The sequence below is a fragment of the Phocoena sinus genome, chromosome X (assembly GCF_008692025.1).
Source record: "Phocoena sinus isolate mPhoSin1 chromosome X, mPhoSin1.pri, whole genome shotgun sequence".
In the NCBI taxonomy this organism is placed as follows: Eukaryota; Metazoa; Chordata; class Mammalia; order Artiodactyla; family Phocoenidae; genus Phocoena; species Phocoena sinus.
Genome location: NC_045784.1, coordinates 131,606,245 through 131,629,269, shown reverse-complemented (window position 1 = coordinate 131,629,269; position 23,025 = coordinate 131,606,245). Strand labels below are relative to the sequence as shown.

At 38.2% G+C, this 23,025-nt stretch overlaps 1 protein-coding gene across 1 annotated transcript in view; it reads right to left on the bottom strand.

Annotated features, from left to right (window-relative positions):
- Positions 1-556: 556 nt before the first annotated feature.
- The window catches only part of VAMP7 (vesicle associated membrane protein 7), a 67,071-nt gene continuing 44,602 nt past the window's right edge, over positions 557-23,025 (bottom strand). The window contains exons 6-8 of the mRNA XM_032620194.1: positions 14,183-14,250; positions 6,507-6,599; positions 557-2,371 (exon numbers count right to left, since the gene is read on the bottom strand). Coding sequence (XP_032476085.1) covers positions 2,303-2,371; positions 6,507-6,599; positions 14,183-14,250 — 230 coding nt within the window. The 3' untranslated portion in view covers positions 557-2,302. The remainder of the gene's footprint in view (positions 2,372-6,506; positions 6,600-14,182; positions 14,251-23,025) is intronic.

Genomic DNA, 23,025 nt, shown 5'->3' with positions numbered 1-23,025 from the left:
GCTCTAGCATGTACAGAAACATATTCTACCATTCTTGACTTCAGTTACCTAGGTTCAAAGGCCCAAAGTGACAGATTATTGTTTCGTTGTGGCCCAGTTTTTGTACATTTCATCTTTGCCACTCTTATTTCTTTTTTTCTTTACCTAAACCTGTTTTGCTCCAACAAATTATTCTCTCTCACCCTCAAATGCCTTCCTTTGAGCCATCTATTTCAGAACCAGTCAGTTGTGTTGAACTGGATTACAATCCCTGGGGTTCTTTTCCTGTTCTGTCTCAACCATGGTCTCAGGATGATGGCTGTAGATGCTGTGTGGTCATTTCATGATCCTTCATTGTTTTTGGTATGCCCTACATACTTTTTTAACTTCTTTTGTGTCTTTTGGTTTTGAAGAAATTTTATACACCTGAGACAGTGCTATAGCTCTTTACTGTAAGGCTCCAGATCACACTTTTAAATGTATTTTCAGCATAAGTAAAATACTTTTCTTCTGTAAACTATGGCAAAATGTCATCAGAAGAAATTAGACTGCAGGAAGAAACTCTAAAACAAGCAACTCATTGTATTACTCTTAAATTTTATTAATGCCTTCAGTTTGTGCATCATTTAAAACAAGATATGTGCTTTAAAAAGCATTCTTATACATAAATAGATCAAGGGATGGTTAAGTAATTTATCCCTAAAACATGCACATCATTTTTATTCAGGTGTGTATAAGAAAGGGAAATAAGCTTAAAGTCTTTTTCTTTGGATTAAAGACATTTGGAAATTATTATTAAGGAATGCCAAATGTTTTCATGGAACAAATGTGTTTTCCAATAGGAAATGCTGATGTAATTAAAAGGCATTAGTGTTGATAAAGAGGACTGAAAAAACATTTTCACTATACATGTTCACCAGGAAAAGAGTCCCAAGGGGTTGAAAATATGTCAAATAAACGAATCAGCATAAATTGAAAGGTATATAGATGGAAGAACAGGTAGCAGGTGCCAGATTATGTGACACATAAATATTCAAGGCACATGATTAGGCTAAAAAGGTGACTAGGTTTTACAGACCAATTTGTTCTTTCATTGGGAAAATAGTCAAATGTAATATAATTTCCATTTACTGGCATTTATTGATAAATAAATGCAATTAGATCTACAGCAGCAAATGCTGTCCTTTCAGATACACACCAAAAGTACACACTAGCTAACAGATGCCAGAGTAGCCAAAGCAGTATGATTACACTCCAGTTATTTCACACTGCAGTTACATGGATGTTAGCTAAAATGTCTTGTACTGTTTCTATGTATCATACTGTCTACTCTCAAGTTTCCCAAAAGAATTCTTCAAAACTAGGCAGATTAAAGAACTTACTAAACCACAAAGGATGCTCAAACTACTATTCAACACCAGTCAAACCCAAACCCTGGAGTTGACTGCTGACTATATTCAGTTTGGGCTTTTCCACTGTGGTTCTCTTCTTTTTCTTTGGTGAGCCAGAGGAATGTGTCTCCCCACTCCCTCCACTACCCATTCTATTGTCTACACAATTGCCCTAAATACCCACCAAAGAAAAAGGAATATGTAAAAAACCACAACCTTCAACAATATTTAAACCACCGTCTTCTCAAATCAACTGCAATGGGGAAACAGAGGCTATCAAGCTCTGTGAGGTTTGTGAATGATCAAAACTTTCTTCCTAAAAGTTAATAATAGGCAGACAAGGATAATTCTGTTTGCTTCTAACAGGCTAGCAAAACGTTCCCCATCTGACTGAGATAAAATGTTTAATACTTTACCTGCTTGGGCTCCTAGAAACACCAACAATTAATTACAATTCCCCAAATAACAACAATTTTCCATGTATTTTATTTTCAAGCACTTAAAACCCTTCAAAATCAAAAGACATTAAGACGAGATGTTAGCAATACTGTCTCTTAAACTTTTGTGTGCACAAAGGTCATCCATAATTTCAGTAGACAGCTCATAAGACAGGTGGTTTCTACCTTGGTGATAGCTTTGTGCAGTTATAAACAAAAATTTATCTATAAGTAGATGACACTAGTTAACAAACCAAAGAAACAAAATGCCTTTTTAAGGCTACTGCTGCAATAAATGGTTCAGTCTGAAGTGCACTGGAATAAACTGGTTGATAGGACAAAGATAAATCTGGAGGCATAGAAGAATATTAAAAAAAGAGAAAGAAGAGGGTTGAAGAGACTGGCAGACACCATCTGTCAGTATTAAAAGGCTTGAATCACACGCATTGCTTTTAACTCTTTGTTCTCTCGTATCCTTGGTTAATGATAACTTTTTTATTTCTTCACACAGCTTGGCCATGTAAATCCACCACAGAGTGGTGACACAATAATATAGATGAATACCTGGGGAGGGGCAGAGAAGGCAATTTTATTTTCTTGAATCCATCATAGGCTCCTAAATAATATATAAAGACTGATGAACAAATATTGGTTCCATTAGAGTAGGAGTTGTGTAATAATACAATACACTAATCAAGTATTTTCAAACACAGAAGTGGAATTAAAATGATCTTTTTTGATATAACCCACATCCACTTGAATTCCACTGTTTTCTTTTCTGGTAGGGAAAGCAGTGGGGTTGTTTCTCTTCACTGGGAAGTAGGCAGAATGGAATTATATAAGCAACTCTACTGATAACATCATTGTCATAAAGATCACAAATTAGCATGATTCCCTTAAGTATGATTTTATAATTAAGTATATTTTTAGGTTTTTGCACATGGATTAATTTTTCATTATCAGGATGATTAAAAATATTAAAAAGTATGAGTAGACTCTACATCTATATCACCTATGAGCAAAAATGTTGCCATGAACCTTTCAGTGGATTACAATGATAATTATAATTACCCAATTATAAGTAACACAGCAAAAATACTAGTCCTAATAAAGATGTACTAGCGTTTTAGGACTCAAAAACAGGATACATTGTATGATTCTGTTACGTGAAGTCCTAGAAGAGGCAAAAGTAGTCCACAGCAAAAGAAATCAGAACAATGGTAGCCACTCAGCTGGGGATGGGGGTTGACTGAGAAAGGACATGAACCATCTTTCTGGGGATGAAAACACTCTGTATCTTGATAAAAGTATGGGTTACACAAATGTGTGAATCTGTATGCTTAAGATATGTGCATTTTCCTTTAAGTATCTCAATTTTAAAAAGCTTTAAAAATTGAAAAAACAAAAAAGAGGTATTAGCTTTTTAATTATGGTATTATAATTTTAAATTATGATATTCTGCATGGCATATGCTTGCTCAGATTACTACATTCCAAAAATAGATTCATTGTAAAATTTAGGTTCACATTAAATCAGTCATTTTGTTCTGATTTAAATTGCAACTTTCTAAGATCTCTAAGTGACTGATTTCATTACTCACACACTTAGAAAAAAATACATTATGAATTACATGCTCCCTACCTAAAGTCAGCAAAGTGTTTTTCCTTACTTCTCTACAAATGTTGGGGGTAGGGGTTATAGAAAATTCTGGTTATTAATAAATAGGCTAAACTACTCAACATATTCACATAAACACAGATATTCCAATTTGATAGAAAGTTGACTCTTTGCCACGGCTAAAATATAAGGATTTTTAAAGCTGAAGTACAATATGTTAGGTGACAACACCTTCTGATAAAGGGTTGGCAAGTTGGCAAAGTACTCTGCATGTACTAAGTAATCAGTAAATATAATCTGAATTTAATAATAATCTACCTTTATAAATCAATCTAAATTCCTAGACCAAAGAAGGAGGAAGAAGCTAAGCTGAGAAGCCAAGAATGTGCCACCTGAGGATCCTGAACAAGGGAACAATCAAGGCACAATTTCCAGTACAACATTAATAGAGCTATAGCTGCCCTTCTCTGTTAGGCAAGTCCAGCTGTCTAAGGTGGAAGACCTTCAATAGGGGTCAAGGAGAAGTGGAGCTGAGTCAGAGATATCTGCTAGGAGTTAACTTTGGGCATCTGTAAATGAAAAAAGGATGAGGAGGAAATGCTGCTTTGCCCAGACACAAACTACCCCCAAAGCAAAGCATCCCTCCCCCACTCCTTAGAGCAGCAGCTCTCGAGCTTTTGGTTCAGGACTTCTTTACACTCTTAAAAATTAGTGAGGACTCCAAAGACCTCTTGTTTAGAGGTGGGTTATAACTATCAACACTTAACCATATTAGAAATAAAATTTAAAAAATATACCTATTACGTATAAACATAACTAACTACATTTCTGTGAGGTCAGTTTTGTGTGTCAACTTGGGGAGGCTACAGTGCACTGGTATCCAATCAAACACTAATCAAGGTGTTGCTGTATTTTGTAGATGTGATTAAAGCTCATAAATCAGTTGACTTTAAGTAAGGCAGATTATCCTACATAATCTGAATAAGCCTGATCCAAGCAGTTAAAAGGCCTTAAGAGTGGAGCCAAGGTTTCCTTGAAGAAGATATTCTGCCTGTATATACAGGCTTGCTCCTGCCCCTCAGGTCCAGCCAGCCCTTCCTGACAGCCTGCTCTGTGGATTTTGGACTTGCCTAGCCAGCTCTTGCCATTGCAGAAACTAATTCCCTATGATATATCTCTGAATATATATCCAGACAAATTCAAGGAGAGAGTATATTTGTTAACAAGTACAACTTCTATGAAAAAATAATGTTAAAATAAGAATAATAAAAGTTCTTAGAAATTTAAAGCATGGCTTTAAAAAATAAACATTTTAAAATTAATTTTTAAAAAGAAGAACTGGATAGCAGAATGAACAGAGCTGGAAGAGTTAGCTGAATGATTCATCCAGAATGTGTTGCAAAAAGGAGTTTAAACATATTAAAAAGGTTACCAGACATGCAGGATAGTTCAAAGAGGTCCAATATCTTTTTATATTGGGGTTCCAAAAGGAGGACAGCATACAGACTACATTTTTTTTTTGTTTATATTGATGTGGACCATTTTTAAAGTCTTTATTGAATTTGTTACAATATTGCTTCCATTTTGTGTTTTGGATTTTTTGGCCACGAGGCATGTGGGGGATCTTAGCTCCCCAACCAGGGATTGAACCTGCACCCGCTGCATTGGAAGGCAAAGTCTTAACCACTGGACCACCAGGGAAGTCCCTAGACTACTTTATATTTATAGACAAGGGTAAGTAAATAAGTATTAGGAAACTGAACTCACCATGCATTAAAAGAATACTAAAGGCTTCCCTGGTGGCGTAGTGGTTGAGAGTCCGCCTGCCGATGCAGGGGACACGGGTTTGTGCCCCGGTCCGGGAAGATCCCACATGCCGCGGAGCGGCTGGGCCCATGGGCCATGGCCGCTGAGCCTGCGCGTCTGGAGCCTGTGCTCCGCAACGGGAGAGGCCACAACAGTGAGAGGCCCGCGTACCACAAAAAAAAAAAAAAAAAAAAAAAAAGGAATACTACATAATGACCTCTTAGTACTTATCCCAGAAATGAAAGAATAGTTAATTATTAGTGCTTTCATTAATGTCATTCAATATATTATTAAATGTTGTTATATTATCCATTCATTGGGTAGAGAAATACCATTTCTTAAAATGAAATGCCTATTCCTGATAAAAAAACTTTTAGCACTCTAGAAATAAAATGTTCTTTAACCTCACAATAAAAGTAACAAGAATTCATATTAAATATCACTCATAAATATTAGAAGCATTCCAATTAAAACCAGGAACTAAATAAAGATTCCTACTGATACCACAATTATTCAGCACTGCTTGTAAATGAAATGTGTGTGTGTGTGTGCGTGTGTGTGTGTGTGTGTATAAATAAATGATGAGGTTAAGATTATTAATAGACAGTATCATAATTTATCTATAGCAGAAGTCAACAAACTACAGCCATCGCCTGTGAGCTAAGAATGGTTTTTATATTTTTCAACAGTTGTTTAAAAAAATAATATGTGACAGAGACTGTATGTGAACTGCAAGGCCTAAAATATTTACTATTTGGACCTCACAGAAAGTTTGCTGACTCCTGATCTACAGCACACAGAAGAATCAACTGACAAACTATTACAACTACTAAAAATTATGCAAGGTTGCCAGAAACAAAACAGATGAATTAGAAAAGAGAAAACAGAAACAAAGGAATAGAAAACAGAATTAACTAGAAAACAGAAATATAATTAGAAAATATTCACTCAATTAGAAAATGTAAGTTTAGAAGAGTCCCATTTCAGCAGTGAGAAAACCATTAAATAATCAGGAATATCTGGAATGCCTTAAACGACTACTTACATATAAGAATTCTCAGTAGGGAAATAGGGTTTAAGTAGGGACGCTATGACACAGTAACTTCATAGGAAAACTAATCCCTGGTCATGTGTTTCACCATTAAAATTTATACATAGCTCATTTCAGAGTGCTAATCACTTTTTTTCAGAGTGTTAATCACTGAGAAAGAATTCCAGCACCTAATTTCTTAGAGATTGAAAAATAAAACCATATATTAAAAGGACAAAAACTTACGACTGATATGATGATGATGATGATAGTGAGCTTGAGATTCTTCATACACATGGCTCGGGCAAGATTTCTGCTGGTTGTTTTGAAGGTGACAGACTAGAAAAAAAAAGCATGGATTGTTTGATCCCTGGTATTGACTACATGATTGATTTGCAATAATACCTGCAAAACTTTTACTTTCATTAAATTCTGTTTCAATGGTTTTTACCCCTTCCCTCTCCACAGGCAGAGACTGGCCATTCATAATCACTAGTTCCACAAAGCAGGACTCTGCCACATATATGGTAAGCAGTATGAGCCCACTGGAAAGGATTCCCTCCTTTTTCTTCTCCACCACAGCAATGCACGTGATGTTGAGCACTAGAAGTAGTTCTTTGTGATAGCAGAAAAGCCTTTTCATCTTCATGCTTCCAATAAGAAAGCATGAGCTAGTTGGCTGCAAACACATTTGCCTACTCTGCCCAGTATAATCCTGGCATTGTGAACCATAAGAACCTGTTCAATTTCCATAGGAAGATATGTATTTACTCGTATGAGGGCCCAAACCCAAAGAACTTCACTCCTTCAGTTATCCATTTTCTGTTGCAGCATCAATTTCTCAATATCTACTGAACGATTCCCACCAGGACACAAGCAGTTTAAAACAAACAAACAAACAAAAATTCCTAAGAGCCCAGCAATTCCACTCCTAGGTATATACCCAACAGAGATATATGTATAAGTTCATCTAAAGACATATACAAAAATGTTTCTAACTGCACTATTTGTCTAATCTCATGACTGGAAACAACCCAAATGCCTACTAAGTGTACTGTATCATGAAGAATTTAACCTTGCCCAAACAGGGATCTGACCTTTGCTCTCAGCTCCTGGGAGGTAACCTTTTCTTTTCTGGGGGCCATGGGCTAGCCAAATAGTAACAATGTGATTTAGTGCAGGGACTACTCTCTCTAGAAAGCCCAACTATATGATTTAGGATAGGGGCTCTGGGTCTCTAGAGGAGCTAGAGACTGGAGACTCAGATTAAGCAAGTAGGCAATCAGTCAATCATGCTTATGTAATGAAACCACAATAAAAACTGAAAAATGAAATAACAAGGTCCTACTGTATGTTCAGTATCCTATAATAAGCCATAAAGGAAAAGAATGTGAAAAAGAATACATACATACATATATATATATATATATATATGTATAACTGAATCACTTTACTGTACACCAGAAACTAATGCAACATTGTAAATCAACTATACTTCAATAAAAACAACAACAAAACTGAACAATGAAGCTTGGGCAAGCTTCCTTGTTGTACAATGCTCTGTGTATTTTGTGAAATAAAATTCATATTTTATGGCAAGACAAAAATTTAAACATAAAAATTTTTCTCTGCCCTTTGGCCTCCTCTCTCCCCACAATGTGCACTGTGTATCTGCATTATGCATTGACCAAACCTTCCCCATCAGCAAAAACTCCTGCTCAACCATAAAGACCAACATTCTCCCAGCACCAACAAGACAACTTAAAGATAACATTCCTTCTTGATCTTGTAAGGGGTCACAGTGACACTTAGATCTGGATTGTGTAAGTGTCAATAATATGTCATTTAATGTCCAGTCCTCTGTCTCAAAAGCCTTATAGAACTGTGACTTGACTTCTAACAGGTGGAACAGTTCTCTGAGCTTTCTGAGATTCTCTTCCCTGGTTATAATTCTCATATTTGGCTCAAATAAAATTTTCCATTTCTTTCTTAGATGGACTGATTAATTCTTTGTTGACAATGTCATCACACATCTATGCTGGGAGAGTAATGAGCCCATAGGGAAAGAACAACAGAAACTGTGGGTTTGTTACCTCTCCAACTCCACCCAATGTGCTGCTTCTTTTGGCTGAGCTTAATCTGTAACCTTTGCCTGTAAAAAACCATAACTATAATAGCTTTCATAGAGTTCTGTGAGTCCTTCTAGTGAGTTATCAAACCTTAGAATGGTTTGGGGAATGAACAAACTTGCAGCTGGTGTCAGAATTGAGGGAGGCTTGGGGACTGTGCCCTCTAAATTGTACATAGTTGGTGAACTTCTCAGTTGCCCAAACTCTTTTCAATTACTCACAAACTAAGTCACAATAAAGACTCCAAGAAGGAGGAAGATAATATGAATAAGAAAAAGTAGTGAGCAATGAAACTAATAAACCTAAATACAGTTATGTGATTCAACAGGTTGGGGTGAAGATTTCTCCACAATCCTCAGGTCAGTATTTGAACACTGATATATCACCTGTTTAAAACCAGTTCAACTATAAAGAACAATTGTTACACCTTACCAAAGCTTCCCTTGGGGATGGGTGGGGGTGGATGTAAGTAGAAAAGAACAAAAAGACATAAAAACCCCTGTGAGAATGACAAGGGCAAGCTGACCAGCCTGATGGCCTCTCCACTTCATGTAGATGGTTTCACTAGCAGCTGATGATGCACTAAAAATGGGCAAAGGACTTGAATAATTTCTCCCAAGAAGATATACAAATTGTCAATAAGCACACGGAAAGATTATCAACATCATTAGTCCTTAGGGAAATGAAAATCAAAACCACAATGACATACCACTTCATACCCACCAGGATGGCTATAAGAAAACTATGGAAAATAACAAGTGCTGGTGAAGATGTGGAAAAACTGGTATCCTTGCACATGTTGGGAATGTAAAATGGTGTGGCAGTTATGAAAAAATGTTTGGTAGTCCCTCAAAAAGCTAAACATAGGATTACCATATGACCCAGTAATTCCACTCCTAGGTAAATACCCAAAGGAACTAAAAGCAGGGACTTGAATGGATACTTGTATGCCAATGTTCATAGCAGAATTATTCACAAGCGCCCAAAGATGGAAATAACTCAGCGGTCCATCAACAGATGAATGGATAAATAAAATGTGGTATATCCCTATAATGGAATATTATTCAGCCATAAAAATAAATGAAGTCCTGACACATGCTACAACATGGATGAAACTTGAAAATATGACGCAAAGTGAAATAAGCCAGACACAAAAGGACAAATTATTGTAGGATTCCAATTATAGATCTCTAGAATAGGCAAATTCATAGAGACAAAAAGTAGATAAGAGGTTACCAGGGGCTGGGGGGAGTGGGAATGGGAACTTATTGGTTAACAGTTACAGAATTTGTTTGGCATAATGACAAAGTTTTGGACACAGATAGTGATGATGGCTGCACAACACTGTGAATGTAATTAATGTCACTGAATTATACACTAAAATGGTTAAAATGGCAAATTTATTATATGTATATATTTCACCACAATTAAAAATTATAATGTAATATGCCAAAACCCATTGAACTGTACACTTTAAATGGGTCAACTGTACGGTCTGTGATTTATTGATCAATAAATAAATAATTAAATAAGGTTGTTAGAAAAACCAAGAGGTGATAAAATGAAACAATTTTTTAAACATTTGAATAAACAAAATAAAAAAGAGGAACAAAGAGGACAGAGCAAATAAAAACCAAAGAGCAACATAGCTTACTTAAACTCAACACTATCAATATTTATATTACATGTAAGTGGAATAAACATTTCAATTATAAATATACTTTATATATTAAGCAATGTAGAGGAAAGCATGCAAATGTTAAGGAGACACACGAAAGACATAAAAAAGATCAAAATCAAACTTGTAGACATGAAAAATACACAAAATGGGAGTAACAGATTACAAACTGCAGCATAAAAAGATAAGTAAACTTGAAGACACTGTAATAGAAACTATCCTAAATGAAACACAGAAAGAAAAAAGACTGAAAAAAACGAACAGGGCATCAGTGAGTTGTGGGACAACTTCAAGTGCTTTAATGTACACATAACTGGAGTCCTAGAAGGAAAGAAGGACAGGAAAATATTTGAAGAAATAACAGCTGACTGTTTTCATAATTTGATAAAAACTACAAACCCACAGCTCAACAAACCCAGAGCTGAAGAAACATAAAGAAAACTACACCAAAGTATATTATAATCAAATTTCTTAAAACCAATGATAGAAAAATCTTATAAGCACCCAGAGGAAAAAAAGACAAATTATATATGTAAAAACAACAGTGGCATTTTTGTCAGAAACAATATAAAAAACAGTGATGAAACATCTTTCAAATATTGAAAGAAAAAAATAATATAGAATTCTAGTCTGTGAAAATATCTTTAAGAAAAGGAAGTGAAATAAAGACTTTTCTGATATACAAATACTGAAAGAATTCATTACTAGCAGACCTACACTACAAGAAATGTTAAAAGACATCCTACAGGCAGAAAGAAAATGTCACCAGATGGAAATCTGGATCCACACAAAAGAATGAAGAGTTACGAGAAATATTAACTATATGGATAAATACAAAAGATGTTTTTCTTATTATTTAAATCTCTTTTGAAGGTTATATGTGTGTATAAAAGTATGACAAAAATAGCACCAAGGCCAGGTAAAAATTGGAGGTATACTATTATAAGGTTCTCATACTATTTGTGAAGTGGAATAATACCACTTGGAGGTAGACTATGATAAGTTAAAGCCTTATACTGTAAACCTTAAAGCAATCACAAAATAACAAAACAGAATAAAAATGGAATTTAAGACATACTCATTAATGGAACAGAAGGCAGAAAAAGAAAGTGAAGGGAACAAAGAACAGATGGTAAAAAAAAAAAAAAAAAAGGAAACAAATAGTAAAATGGTAGATTTAAAACCTTCCCACAAAGAAAACTCCAGGCTGAGACTGCTTCACTGGTGAATCCTTCCAAAGAGCAAAGGAGCAAATAATATCGATACTACCTAAACTCTTTTGGAGGATAGAGAGAGAGAGGTAACACTTCCCAACCTGTTTGATGGGGCCAGTATATCCCTGATGCCAAAGCCCAAAAAGAAAAATAAATTATAGACAAACATCCCTCATGAACACAGATACAAAATTTCTGAATAAATCAATAGCAAATCCAATAAGGTATTAGATAAAAAGGATACTGTATCATGATCTTGCAGGAATGCAAGGTTAGTTTAACATTCAGAAATAAATATTAGTTTAGTAAGTTAGGTTCAGTCATATTAACTGATTAAAGGAGAAAAACCATATAATCTTCTCAATATATAGAGAAAAAATATTTGATAAAATTCATGAATAAAACTCTGAAATGAGGAATTGAAGGAACTTCTTTCACCTGATAAAGGGTACCTATTAAAAAATCTACAGCTAACAACATAATTGTGAAAATACTGATTTTTTCCCCATAAGATGTGCTTCATTCAAGAATGTCCAGTCACAACTTGTCTTCACTATTGTGTAGAAGGTTCTAGCCAGTGCAGTAATACAAGGAAAAGAAATAAAATGTAAGCACCTACAAAAAAGCTCATAGAACTAATAAGTGAATTTTGGAAAGTTGAAGGATACAAACCAGGTCAATATATAAAAATTAATTTCATTTCTATATAATTAGCAATAAATATTGGAAAACAAAATTTAAAATAGAATGCAAAAGCATGAAATTCTCAAAGGTATATTTCACAAAATATGTGCAAGACTTGTACACCAAAAACTAAAAAGCACTGGTGAGAAAAATTAAAGAAATCCTATGCAAAAGCAGACATATGCCAAGTTAATGGATAGGAAGACTCAATGCTGTCAAGATTACCAATTCTCCTTAAGTTGACCTATCAGTTAAATGCAATCACAATCAAAGATACAATTTTTTTTTAAGGATGGAAAATAACAAGCTTATTCTGAAACACAAACGGAAATGCAAAGGACCTAAAATGGTGAAGACAGTCCTGGTGAAGAACAGAGTGAAGGACTTAGGGAATTCTATAAAGCTACAGTTAGCAATACAGTGTGGTACTGGCATAAAGATAGACAAAGAGAACAATGTAACGAAATAGAGAATCCAGAATTAAAGCCCCACAGAGGAGGATGGATAAATAGTGGTAGGTAGACTTATACAATGGAATATGTAGTACAAAACAATAAAAAATAATAAATTATTACTACATTCAACAACATGGATGAATCTCATAGGCATACTGGTGAGTGAAAGGGGACAGATGCAAATATATAACATACGTTTCCACTTTTCTATACATTTTAAGAACGGGAAAAACATTATCTAGGGTGATATAAGTCAGAAAAGTTACTTCTGTTGGGGATTATTAACTGGAAGGGGCTTGAGGCTGCCTTCTGAGGTGCTGATAGTGTTTTATATCTTGACCTAGGTGGTGGTTACATGGGTATAAACATGTAAAAAAATAACTGAGCTGCACACTTATTAAAAGTAGTACATTTGCTGCACTTTATTGTATTCGTTATTCCTCCATAAAAAGAGGCAGCAGTTAATGAGTACCTTTTGTTAATCTGGGTGATGTAGTCAACAAAATTAAGAAAGCTTTTTTTGGAAAGTGCAGACTATACTAGTACTGGTCAAACACAGGCCACTCCAGCTAAATAAGGTCATCTTCAGGGACTGAGGATACCTAAGAGATAGACTGGAAGTACAAAAAAACTTGTCATCAGATCTACAATCAGACACCTGTCTCTCTTTGTCCCCAAGCAACGGTTTACAAAGTGAGCCATTATAGAACCCTGGTGTCTTAACTTCCTGTATGGTGCCACCCTTCCTCCAATTTCCATGTACTTTGGTGAAAAAACTATTATCCTCCTAAGACCTACCGTTAATAGATGTCTCTATAAAACTAACAATAACAATAAACCTTTACATAGCTCTTACTATGTATCAGACACTGTGTTAGGGGTTTTGCATGCATTGTGTGCTTTAACCCTCAAAACACTATGAAAAAGATTCATCTTCATTTTCCAGATGATGACGACTGAGGTATAGAGAGTTTAAGTAACTTGCCTAAGGTCACACAACTAGTGAGTGACAGAGCTGGGATTCAATCCCAGGCAACCAGACTCTAGAGCTTGTGCTCTTAACCACTAAAATCTACCTGTCAGTAAGAATGAACAAGATCACTCACTGATATCTGTTTCAAGGGGTAAATTTCTACTCTTCATGTAAATTTGTAATTGTATAGACCCAAATTGTAACTGATCTCTGCCCTCCTTCTATTCACTGTATATGTATCATCTTCCCTGAAAACTTTCATCCACCAACCAGATGGAAAATGCAGAGACACACGTAATTGTAGCATAAGTAGGTTACAGGGACACATCCTTCCCTATCAATCTCTGCCTCTTGCTTAATACAAAAAAAGCCCAAGCTGTCACGGTAAGCAAGAAAGTGACTGAACTGTCTGATTTTTAGGATCCACAATGGGTCACAACTGGCCCGCACTTCTGTTTTGTGTTTTACGAATGTACAGAGAACAGACTGGTATATGTAGCTAAGGTGCTAAATTATGTAGGCATCAATCCAAAGCTTTAAAAAATTGTTTCTTTATATTGAGTATGTTTTCCAAATGAAAGCTTCCTTAATGGCTATTAATGGGTTGTGGCTTTTTTCTATGCCTCATTGATATCCTCATGATCACAACGCAGTCACATAATGGGGGTTAGAATGGAAAAAAAACCCCACTAAAGTATTGAATTTAAGACATTTCCCTATTATATTAGCCATCAACCATGGTTTCTCTAGTTTACATCCTGGAAAAATATTACCATACCCCATACTTACCGAATCCACGAGATTTTCTGTTTTATCTATCAATAATTCCAATCTTTCGCCTCGCTGAGCTACCAGATCTGAAAATGTTGGAAAAACAAAAAATATCATGTTTATATTACAAATCTACTAATTTTGCCTTTAAGCCAAATCTGATTTTAATTATTGTTGGTATTCTTGACGACTCATATTTACTATGGAAGCACTTATATCTTTAAGTAATGGAAGACTTTAGTAAAGCTTACCAACTAAAGTAGGTGTTGTCAGTTTTTTTGTAAAGGGCCAGACACTAAATATTTTAGGCTTTGTGGGCCAAATGGTCTCAATTGCAATTACTGAACTCTGTCAGCCATAAACAATACATAAACGAATGGGCATGACTGTGTTCCAATGAAACTTTATTTAGAAAAAGAGGCCAGATTTGATCCAAGGGCTGTAGTTTGCAAACACCTGAATTAAGGGTATGATCTGAGAGTAAAAACCAAAAAAGAACCTTCAAAATAAATGAGAGTTGGACATTTCCAGAATTGCAGTGTGAGGAGCTCCACAGAGCCTCTCTCCAATAAAACCACCATAACTGGTAAAAATTATAAAAACAAACAAAAACAAGTTAAAGTCTCTGAAAACTGTGAATGTCCTAAGGGCATACAGCAAATGAAGAAACATTTACACAAGAAAATCAATGAATTCTTAGTAAGAAAAGTGAGAGTCTATGGTATTTGAGACATGATCTACTCCATGCTTCAGTTCAGTGAGATGGAAGCTCTACTCCTGGCAAATAAAGCCTGGGAGTGCTCTTTCCCCTCAGGTCCCATTCAAAGGCTATGCTTTGCCCCCAGGAGGAGCAACTCATCAGCATTTCTCCTCCTACCTCACCCCATCCCCAGGTCCATAAGGCAGAAGCTCTACTCTAGCATGGCATGACTGGTAGGTGTGAGGCTTCCTCCATCTACCTAGTCCCCATGCACAGGGCAGAAGCTCTACCGCAAGTGGAGGCCAAGAATAGTGGGCTCTGAGTGCCCCTGCCCTGATGTAACTCATAGAGTACAGGTTCCATACTGGGAGAGGCAAGCCAAGAAAACCAGGGTTACCCAGCACTCCACTGGTAGGGCAAGGGTGTCACTCCAAGAGAAGCAGTCCACTGTTCCTATCCATAGCTCCAGAACAGTGGTTCATAGATTGTTCCCAGGGGGAAAGGCAGGACTTAAGAACAGAGAGCTTTCCTAAGAGAACAGACTTTATTTGGAACAGAGTATGGAGAAGTTCAAGCCTAAGGGTGCTGTCAAAAACAATGGAGATTTGAGAGATGAGCAGTTACAGGAAGCTGGGAGCTTCATGAGAATAACAAGCTAAACCATGTGACAGCTAGAAGTTTAACAGAGAGTACCTGGGGGAAGAGTCAGCTAAGAAGAACCCTCCTGAGGTCCGAACAAATACCTAAGACTGGCCTCAAACACAAGGGAACCCCAAATCTAATTAGATCACTGGAGGACTTTATATATGGGAAACTGTCAGAAAAATAAAAATGGAACAATTAGTCTGCAATTAGTGGAGGCTAACAGCTGGGTGAGGTACCACAGAGGCAGGCTTAATAGGGAGATTAGGAAAAGAAACAAGAAAGCTGTGTCATTCCAGGGTGACTGTGTGCATGCCCAAGGCTGTTCCCTCTGAGAGGTGACATTAGAGGCTGCACACTGTGGGAGAAATAGACTTCAAAGAAAAAGTGCAGCCAAGTCACTAAACAAATAAACCAGCGAACAATACACCCTAGGGGTTGGGAATCAGTACCCAGAGTTGCTGCATTATTGAAAATGTCCAATTTTCAAAAAAAGTTATGATATGAAAAGAAACAGGAAAGTGTGATCCATACACAGGAAAAAGAGCAGAAATTAGAAACTTGCTTGGGGGAGGGAGAGCTCAGCTGCTTCACTCAACAATGAAATGAAATTAGAAATCAATAACAAGGAAAACTTATGGGATTAAGTAAAAGCAGTGAATAGAAGGAAATTTATAGCAGCAAACACCTACATTACAGAGAAGAAAAATGTTATAGACTGAATTGAGTCCCCACAAATTCATATATTGAAGCCCTAACCCCTAATGTGATAGTACTTGGAGATGGGGCCTTTGGGAGATCATTAGATTTAGATGAGGCCATGAAGGCTTGTGATGGGATTAGTGGCCTTATAAGAAGAAACACCAGAGAGCTTGCTCCCTGTCTTACTTCCAGCCATGTAAGGACACAGTGACAAGGCACCATCTGCAAGCTGGGAAGAGAGTGATAAGGCACCATCTGCAAGCTGGGAAGACAGTTCCCATACAGGCACCCTGACCTTAGAATTCCAGCCTCCAGAACTGTGAGAATATCAATTTCTGTTGTTTAAGCCACCCAGTCTATAGTAATTTTTTATAGTACTCTAAGTTGACTAAGACAAAAGATCCCAAATTAATAACCTATTGTTCTATCTTAAGGAACTGGGAAAAGAAGAGCAAACTAAATCCAAAGCTAACAGAGGGAAGTAGATAATAAACATTAGAGCAGAAAAAATATATAGATCATAAAAGAAAAATAGAGAAAATCAATGAAACCAAAAGTAGGTTTGAAAAGATCAACAAAATTGACAAATATTTGCATAAACAGACCAAAAAAAGAGAGAATACTCAAATTACTAAAATAATAACTATCAAATTCATAGAAATGAAAGGGATCCTAAGAGAACTATGAACAAGAGTATGTCAACATATTAGATAAATGAAATGGATAAATTCCTAGAAAGACACAAACCACCAAAACAGACTCAAGAAGAAACAGAATATCTGAATAGAGCTACAACAAATAAAGAGATTGAATCAGTAATCTTTAAACTTTGCAGAAAGAAAAGCACAAGCACAGATGGCTTCAAGGGTGAATTCTACCAAACATTTCAAGAAGAATTAATACCAATTTTTTACAAATTCTTTTAAAAATAGAAGAGAAAGGAATACTTGCAACTCATCCTATAAGGTCAGTATTACTCTGGTATCAAAACCAGATAAAGGTATCACAAGAAAATAATAGATCAATATCTCTTATGAATAAAGACATAAGAAGTCCTCAGTAAAGTACTGGCAAAATGAATCCAGCAATATATAAAAAGGATTATACACGATGATGAAGTGGCATTTGTTTCAGAAATGCAAGGTTGATTTAGTATTCAAAAGTCAATTATTGTAATGTTTTAATAAAATAAAGGACAAAAACCAATATGATCATTTCAACAGATACAAAAAAGGACTTGACAAAAACCAACACCTTTACATGATAACTCAACAAACAAGAAATAGAAGGGAACTTCCTGAACCTGACAAATGGCACCTATGAAAGAACCACAGCTAACATCATACGTAACTGTGAAAGTCTTCCTAAGATCAGGAATAAGACAAGGATGTCCACTCTTGCTACTTTCATTCAACACTGTACCGGAGGTTCTAGCCAGGGCAATTAGGCAGGAGAAAGAAATGAAAGTTATCCAGATTGGAAAGGAAGAATTAAAACTCTACTTTCAGATGGTATGATCCTATATACATAAAATCATAAGGAACTATTAAATGAGTTCAACAAGATTGTACAAGATCAAAATACAAAAACCAACTGTATTTCTATACATGAGCAATGAAAAATCCAAGAAAAAAAGTTCAATTTACAATAGCATAAAAAAATGGGAACGAGGCAAGAAAGATGTTGGAAGAGAGATACTATTAAAAAGAAATTATTCTGGCACTTGTCAAAAATGGTAAGAAAGACTTTATTCAAGACTATTGCAATAGGGGTCAAGATTATTGGAATAGGGGAGAGAGACTGAGCTCAACTCTGAATATAACAAGGACAAGTGACGTCAGCATCATAGTGGCATAAGATATTCCTTTTTGTCCCCCCTTTTAAACAACTAGTTAGGCATCCATCCATGCACAAAAGTCCCTCTGTTAGAGTTCTGGGATCCAGATATGCCAAGGGACCTGGGAGGAGTCTCATCCACCTGTGCATCAGTAATAGGCAGAAAGACCACTGTATGAGCTGTGGAATCAGCAGGACCGGTGAACCTGCCCCAATCCCTCTTGGCCATGGTTAGGCTGGGGAAAACCTGAAGAGTACAGACTTGAGCAGGCACCCAAGGACAAAACAGAATTTGTATAACTCCAGCCTTGCTGAGGGGAGATTCCAGCAAGCTACTGGAGCAAAACAAAACAAAACAAATTTGAGGCTGGGACCTCCATGACTGGGGGAAGGGGGAAGGGAAGAAATCAGGAAAGCAGCAGGTAAGAATATCAATATTAAAGGGATATAGTTCCTGATGACTGTGTTCAAGACTTCAGTGGAAAGTCCATCCGTGAGCTTCTGGGAAACCCTCACCCGATGATCCCCTCACCAGTCCCACAGTCACCCCCAATGCCCAGAGTGCAAGACTCACACCTCCCCCCACTCTCCGGCCAGCTCCTTATATGTGCTCCTGAGTTCAGTGGCAAGAGCAAGCTCCAATAAAAGAAGTGCTCTCAAAATATCTGACCAGGGTCTATGTGAAAGGGAGAAACCAAAAACTTGAACTGTAGTGCTACCTTCTGAAAAACAAAAGAGAGGTTTCTAGCAGACATCCTGGTGAGCTGTAAGACCAGACAAGACATAAAAGAATAATTATGCCACAAGAGGGAGCAAGAAGCATGGAGCAGGTATATCCACACAAGGTCAGAGAAAACCCCCGATATAACAGGACATATGAACAATATTTCCCACCTGAAGGCAATGAGCAAAGTTTTGAGGAAGTGTCTGCTACTTCATGTGTGAAAGCAGTGACACAAAACTCCAAGGAACATGAAGAATCAAGGAAACATGATATCACCAAAAGGTAATAATCAGGGCTTCCCTGGTGGCGCAGTGGTTGAGAGTCTGCCTGCCGATGCAGGGGACGCGGGTTCGTGCCCCGGTCCGGGAGGATCCCACATGCCACGAAGCGGCTGGGCCCGTGAGCCATGGCCGCTGAGCCTGCACGTCCGGAGCCTGTGCTCCGCAACGGGAGAGGCCACAACAGTGAGAGGCCCGCATACCGCAAAAAAAAAAAAAAAAAAAAAAGGGTAATAATCACCAATAACCAAAGACATGAAATTTTAGGATCTAGCTGAAAATTCAAAATAGCAGGTTTTTGCTTATTTATTTATTTATAGCTGTGTTGGGTCTTCGTTTCTGTGTGTGGGCTTTCTCCAGTTGCGGCAAGCGGGGGCCACTCTTCATCGTGGTGCACGGGCCTCTCACTGTCACGGAGCACAAGCTCCAGACGCGCAGGCTCAGTAGTTGTGGCTCACGGGCCTAGTTGCTCCGCGGCATGTGGGATCTTCCCAGACCAGGGCTCGAACCCATGTCCCCTGCATTGGCAGGAAGATTCTCAACCACTGCTGCCACCAGGGAAGCCCAAAATAGCAGTTTTGAGGAAACCAAAAGAGCAGCAAGAAAACACAGAAAGACAATTCAACAATATCAGGAAAACAGTACATGAACAAAATCTGAAATTTAATAAAGAGATATAAATCATGGAAAATAACCAAACAGAAATTCTGGAGCTGAAGAATTCAATGAGTAAAATGAAAAATGCAATAGAGAGCATCTATCTCAGAGTAGACTGAGTGGAAGATAGATTAAATGAGCTAAAGGATAGGAAATTTGAAATCAGAGGATAACAAAGAGAAAATAATGAAAAAGAGTGATTTAGAAAGCCTATGTGATCTATAGGACTCCATCAAACATACAAATATTATAATAACTGGGGTTCCAGAGGAAAAGAGAGGGATAAAAGGCAGAAAAGTTATTAAAGATATAATAGCTGAGAACTTCCCAAACTCAAGGAAAGACTAGGACATCCAAATTCATGACGCTAATCACCCTATTATCTCAATGCAAAAAGACCTTCTTAAGATAAATTACAATGAACCTGTCAAAAATCAAAGAGAAGTTCCTAAAAGCAGCCAGAGGAAAAAGATTGTGACCTACAAAAGAACCCCCATTAGGTTATCAGCAGTTTTCTCAGCAGAAACCCTATGTGCCAGGAGAGAGTGGAATGACATATTCAAAATGTTGAAAGAAAAAAACTGTCAGCCAAGAATACTCTATATGGAAAAGTTATCCTTCAGATATGAAGGAGAAATAAAGATGTTCCCAGACAAACATAAGCTGAGGGATTTCATCACCACCAGACCTGCAATGCAAGAAATGCTGAACAGAAAAGACTCTAATTAGTGAAATGAAAACATATGAAAGTATATAATACACTGGTAAAGGTAAGTATGCAGATTTAGAACACTCCTGTTCTGTAATAGGATGGTGTGCTAAACACAACTACAGTATAAAGGTTAAAGCAAAAGAGTATTAAAAATAACTACAGCTACTGGAGAGGAGTCAAGATGGTGGAATAGGAGGACATGGAATTTGTCACTCCTCACAAGTACATCAAGAATACATCTACAATACAATACATCTCTCATAGAGCACCTGCTGAACATTAGCAGAGGACTTCAGACAACCTAAAAGGACAAGAAAAATCCCCTCACAACCAGGTAGGATGAAAGAAAGAAGAAAAAAAGAAAAGAGGAATCAAAACGGGGACCAGCAATCTGGCAGGAAGCTGAAGGTGAGGAGAGGTCCCCACACTCAGAAAAACTCCCTCAGAGTGGGGAAATCAGCTGGGACAGAAACGGATCTTTGGGGGATCAAAGGAGAATGCAGTGGACACTCTGTGGAAGGCAGGACAAAGACTGCATGCATGGTCTACACTGCAGCTCTGCACATTCTGGCCTGAGTCGTGAGTTGCCTGTTGCAGAGGGGGGCTGGGTGCTGGAAAGTGGAGTTTGGAGTGCAGACCCAGGGAGGGGGCAGCTGTTGGCTGTGAAAAGACAGTCTGAAGGGACAGGAGTAAGGAGCTCCACAACTGGGAAAGTCTGTGGGAAAAATCCAGGATACCATAGAATCAAGGTGTCATTGTTCAGTGGTGCGTGAGGGGTGGAGCCGCCATTACAACCCCTTTCCCCACCCGCCGGCTTCTTCAGCCTCTGCAGGCACTGAGAGGGGCTCCCATCAGAGCAGGCCCACTTGCCTCTCGAGCTGGGGTCTCTGCCCGTGGGCTCTGGGGGACTGAGCGCTGCACACCCCCAAACCTCCTTGGGAATCAGCGCTGGGCACCCCTGCCTGGTACAAAAGTCTGTCGATGCTGGTGGGGGCTGAGAACTGAAGTGTGGGGTTGGAAGAATGGGTCTGGGGAGAGGAGTGCTGTTGGCTGTGTGGATATAGCAGAGGGGACAGGAGTGAGGGGATGCGCGGCTGGGAATGCCCCTAGAGGAAGTGTGGTCTGCCTGGAAAATGAGGCACCATTGTTGAGAGACACGTGGGGGGCAGGGCCACCACCACCCCCACATTCCAGCTCCTGCCTCCACGGGCACTGGGAGGGACTCTCACCAGAGCGAGCATGCCAGTCTGTTGCAACTGCCTGCTGGTTCTGCCACCGCAGGCAATTTGCACACAGCCCAACTGTGGCCGCTGTACCCCCCGCCCCTGGCCTGAGTAAGTGGGCCGCAAGCAGCCACTGCTTTCGCTCCCTCTCGCCTGGGCAAGGAACAGATGCCTGAGGGTGGTGCACATGCAGAGGTGGGGTCAAAACCAAAGCTGAGGCCCAGGGGCAGTGCGACTAAGGAAGAGGAATGGAAATCTTTCTGTGCAGCTGTGCAAGCCGCGGATTAAATCCCTGAGGTTGGCTTGCTAAATCCTGTGTCTGTGGAATACCTGAGTAGACAACGAGTGTTCCACAACTGAGACCAGTATAGCCTTTGCAGCAGTGGACTCTGGGGGCAAGGAGTCTGGCCAGGTCAGAGTCTGAGCTGGCCCCACAGTACCCACAGCAAGTCCCGAGGCCTAACTAGAGGTATTGGAAGGCCTCCTGGGGAGACAGGGATTGGCTCTGGCTCACTGTGGGGGCAAGGACACTGACAGAGGAGGCCCCAGGAAAATATTCTTATTACTATTATTCATTTTTGGTTTGTTTCATTTTGTTCAGTTGTTGGTGCTGTTGCTTTTGTTATTTTATTATTTTTTACCTTTCTATTCTTTATTTTTATTTAAAAATAATTTTTAACATATATATATATATATATATTTATTTATTTATTTTTTGCAGTACGCAGGCCACGTTGTGGCCTCTTCCGTTGCAGAGCACAGGCTCCGGATGCGCAGGCTCAGCGCCCATGGCTCATGGGCCCAGCCACTCCACAGCGTGTGGGATCTTCCCGGACCGGGACATGAACCCATGTCCCCTGCATCGGCAGGCAGACTCTCAACCACTGCGCCACCAGGGAAGCCCCTAACATGTATATTTTAAAATTTTTACTTTACTTTTTTGTTGTTTTGTGGGTTTATTCTTGTTTTTGTTCTTTCCCATATACTTTTTTATTGTTTTTATGTCTCTATTTTGTTTTCTTCACTTTTTTTGCTGTTTGCTTTCTGTTTTAGTTTTATTTTTAATTTTTTTGTTTTTGTTAGTTTAGTCCTATGGACTATTCTCATCTTTGAATTCCTTTGCTTGTGCTCTTGTTTTGTTTTTATTTTATTTTATTTTTTCTGTGTGTGTGTTTGTTGCTGCTGCTGTCTCTTTGCTGTTGTTTTTTCTATTTGTCTTGGATTTTGTTTGTCTGTTTGTTCTCTTTTCTATTTTTCCTTTTTTCTCTGGCTGCTCTGTGAAGCTTGCGGGCTCTTGGCTCCCTGGCCAGGGGTCAGGCCTGGGCCTCTGGGCTGGGAGCGCCTACTCCAGGACACTGGACCGCCAGAGAATCCCTGGGCCCAGGGA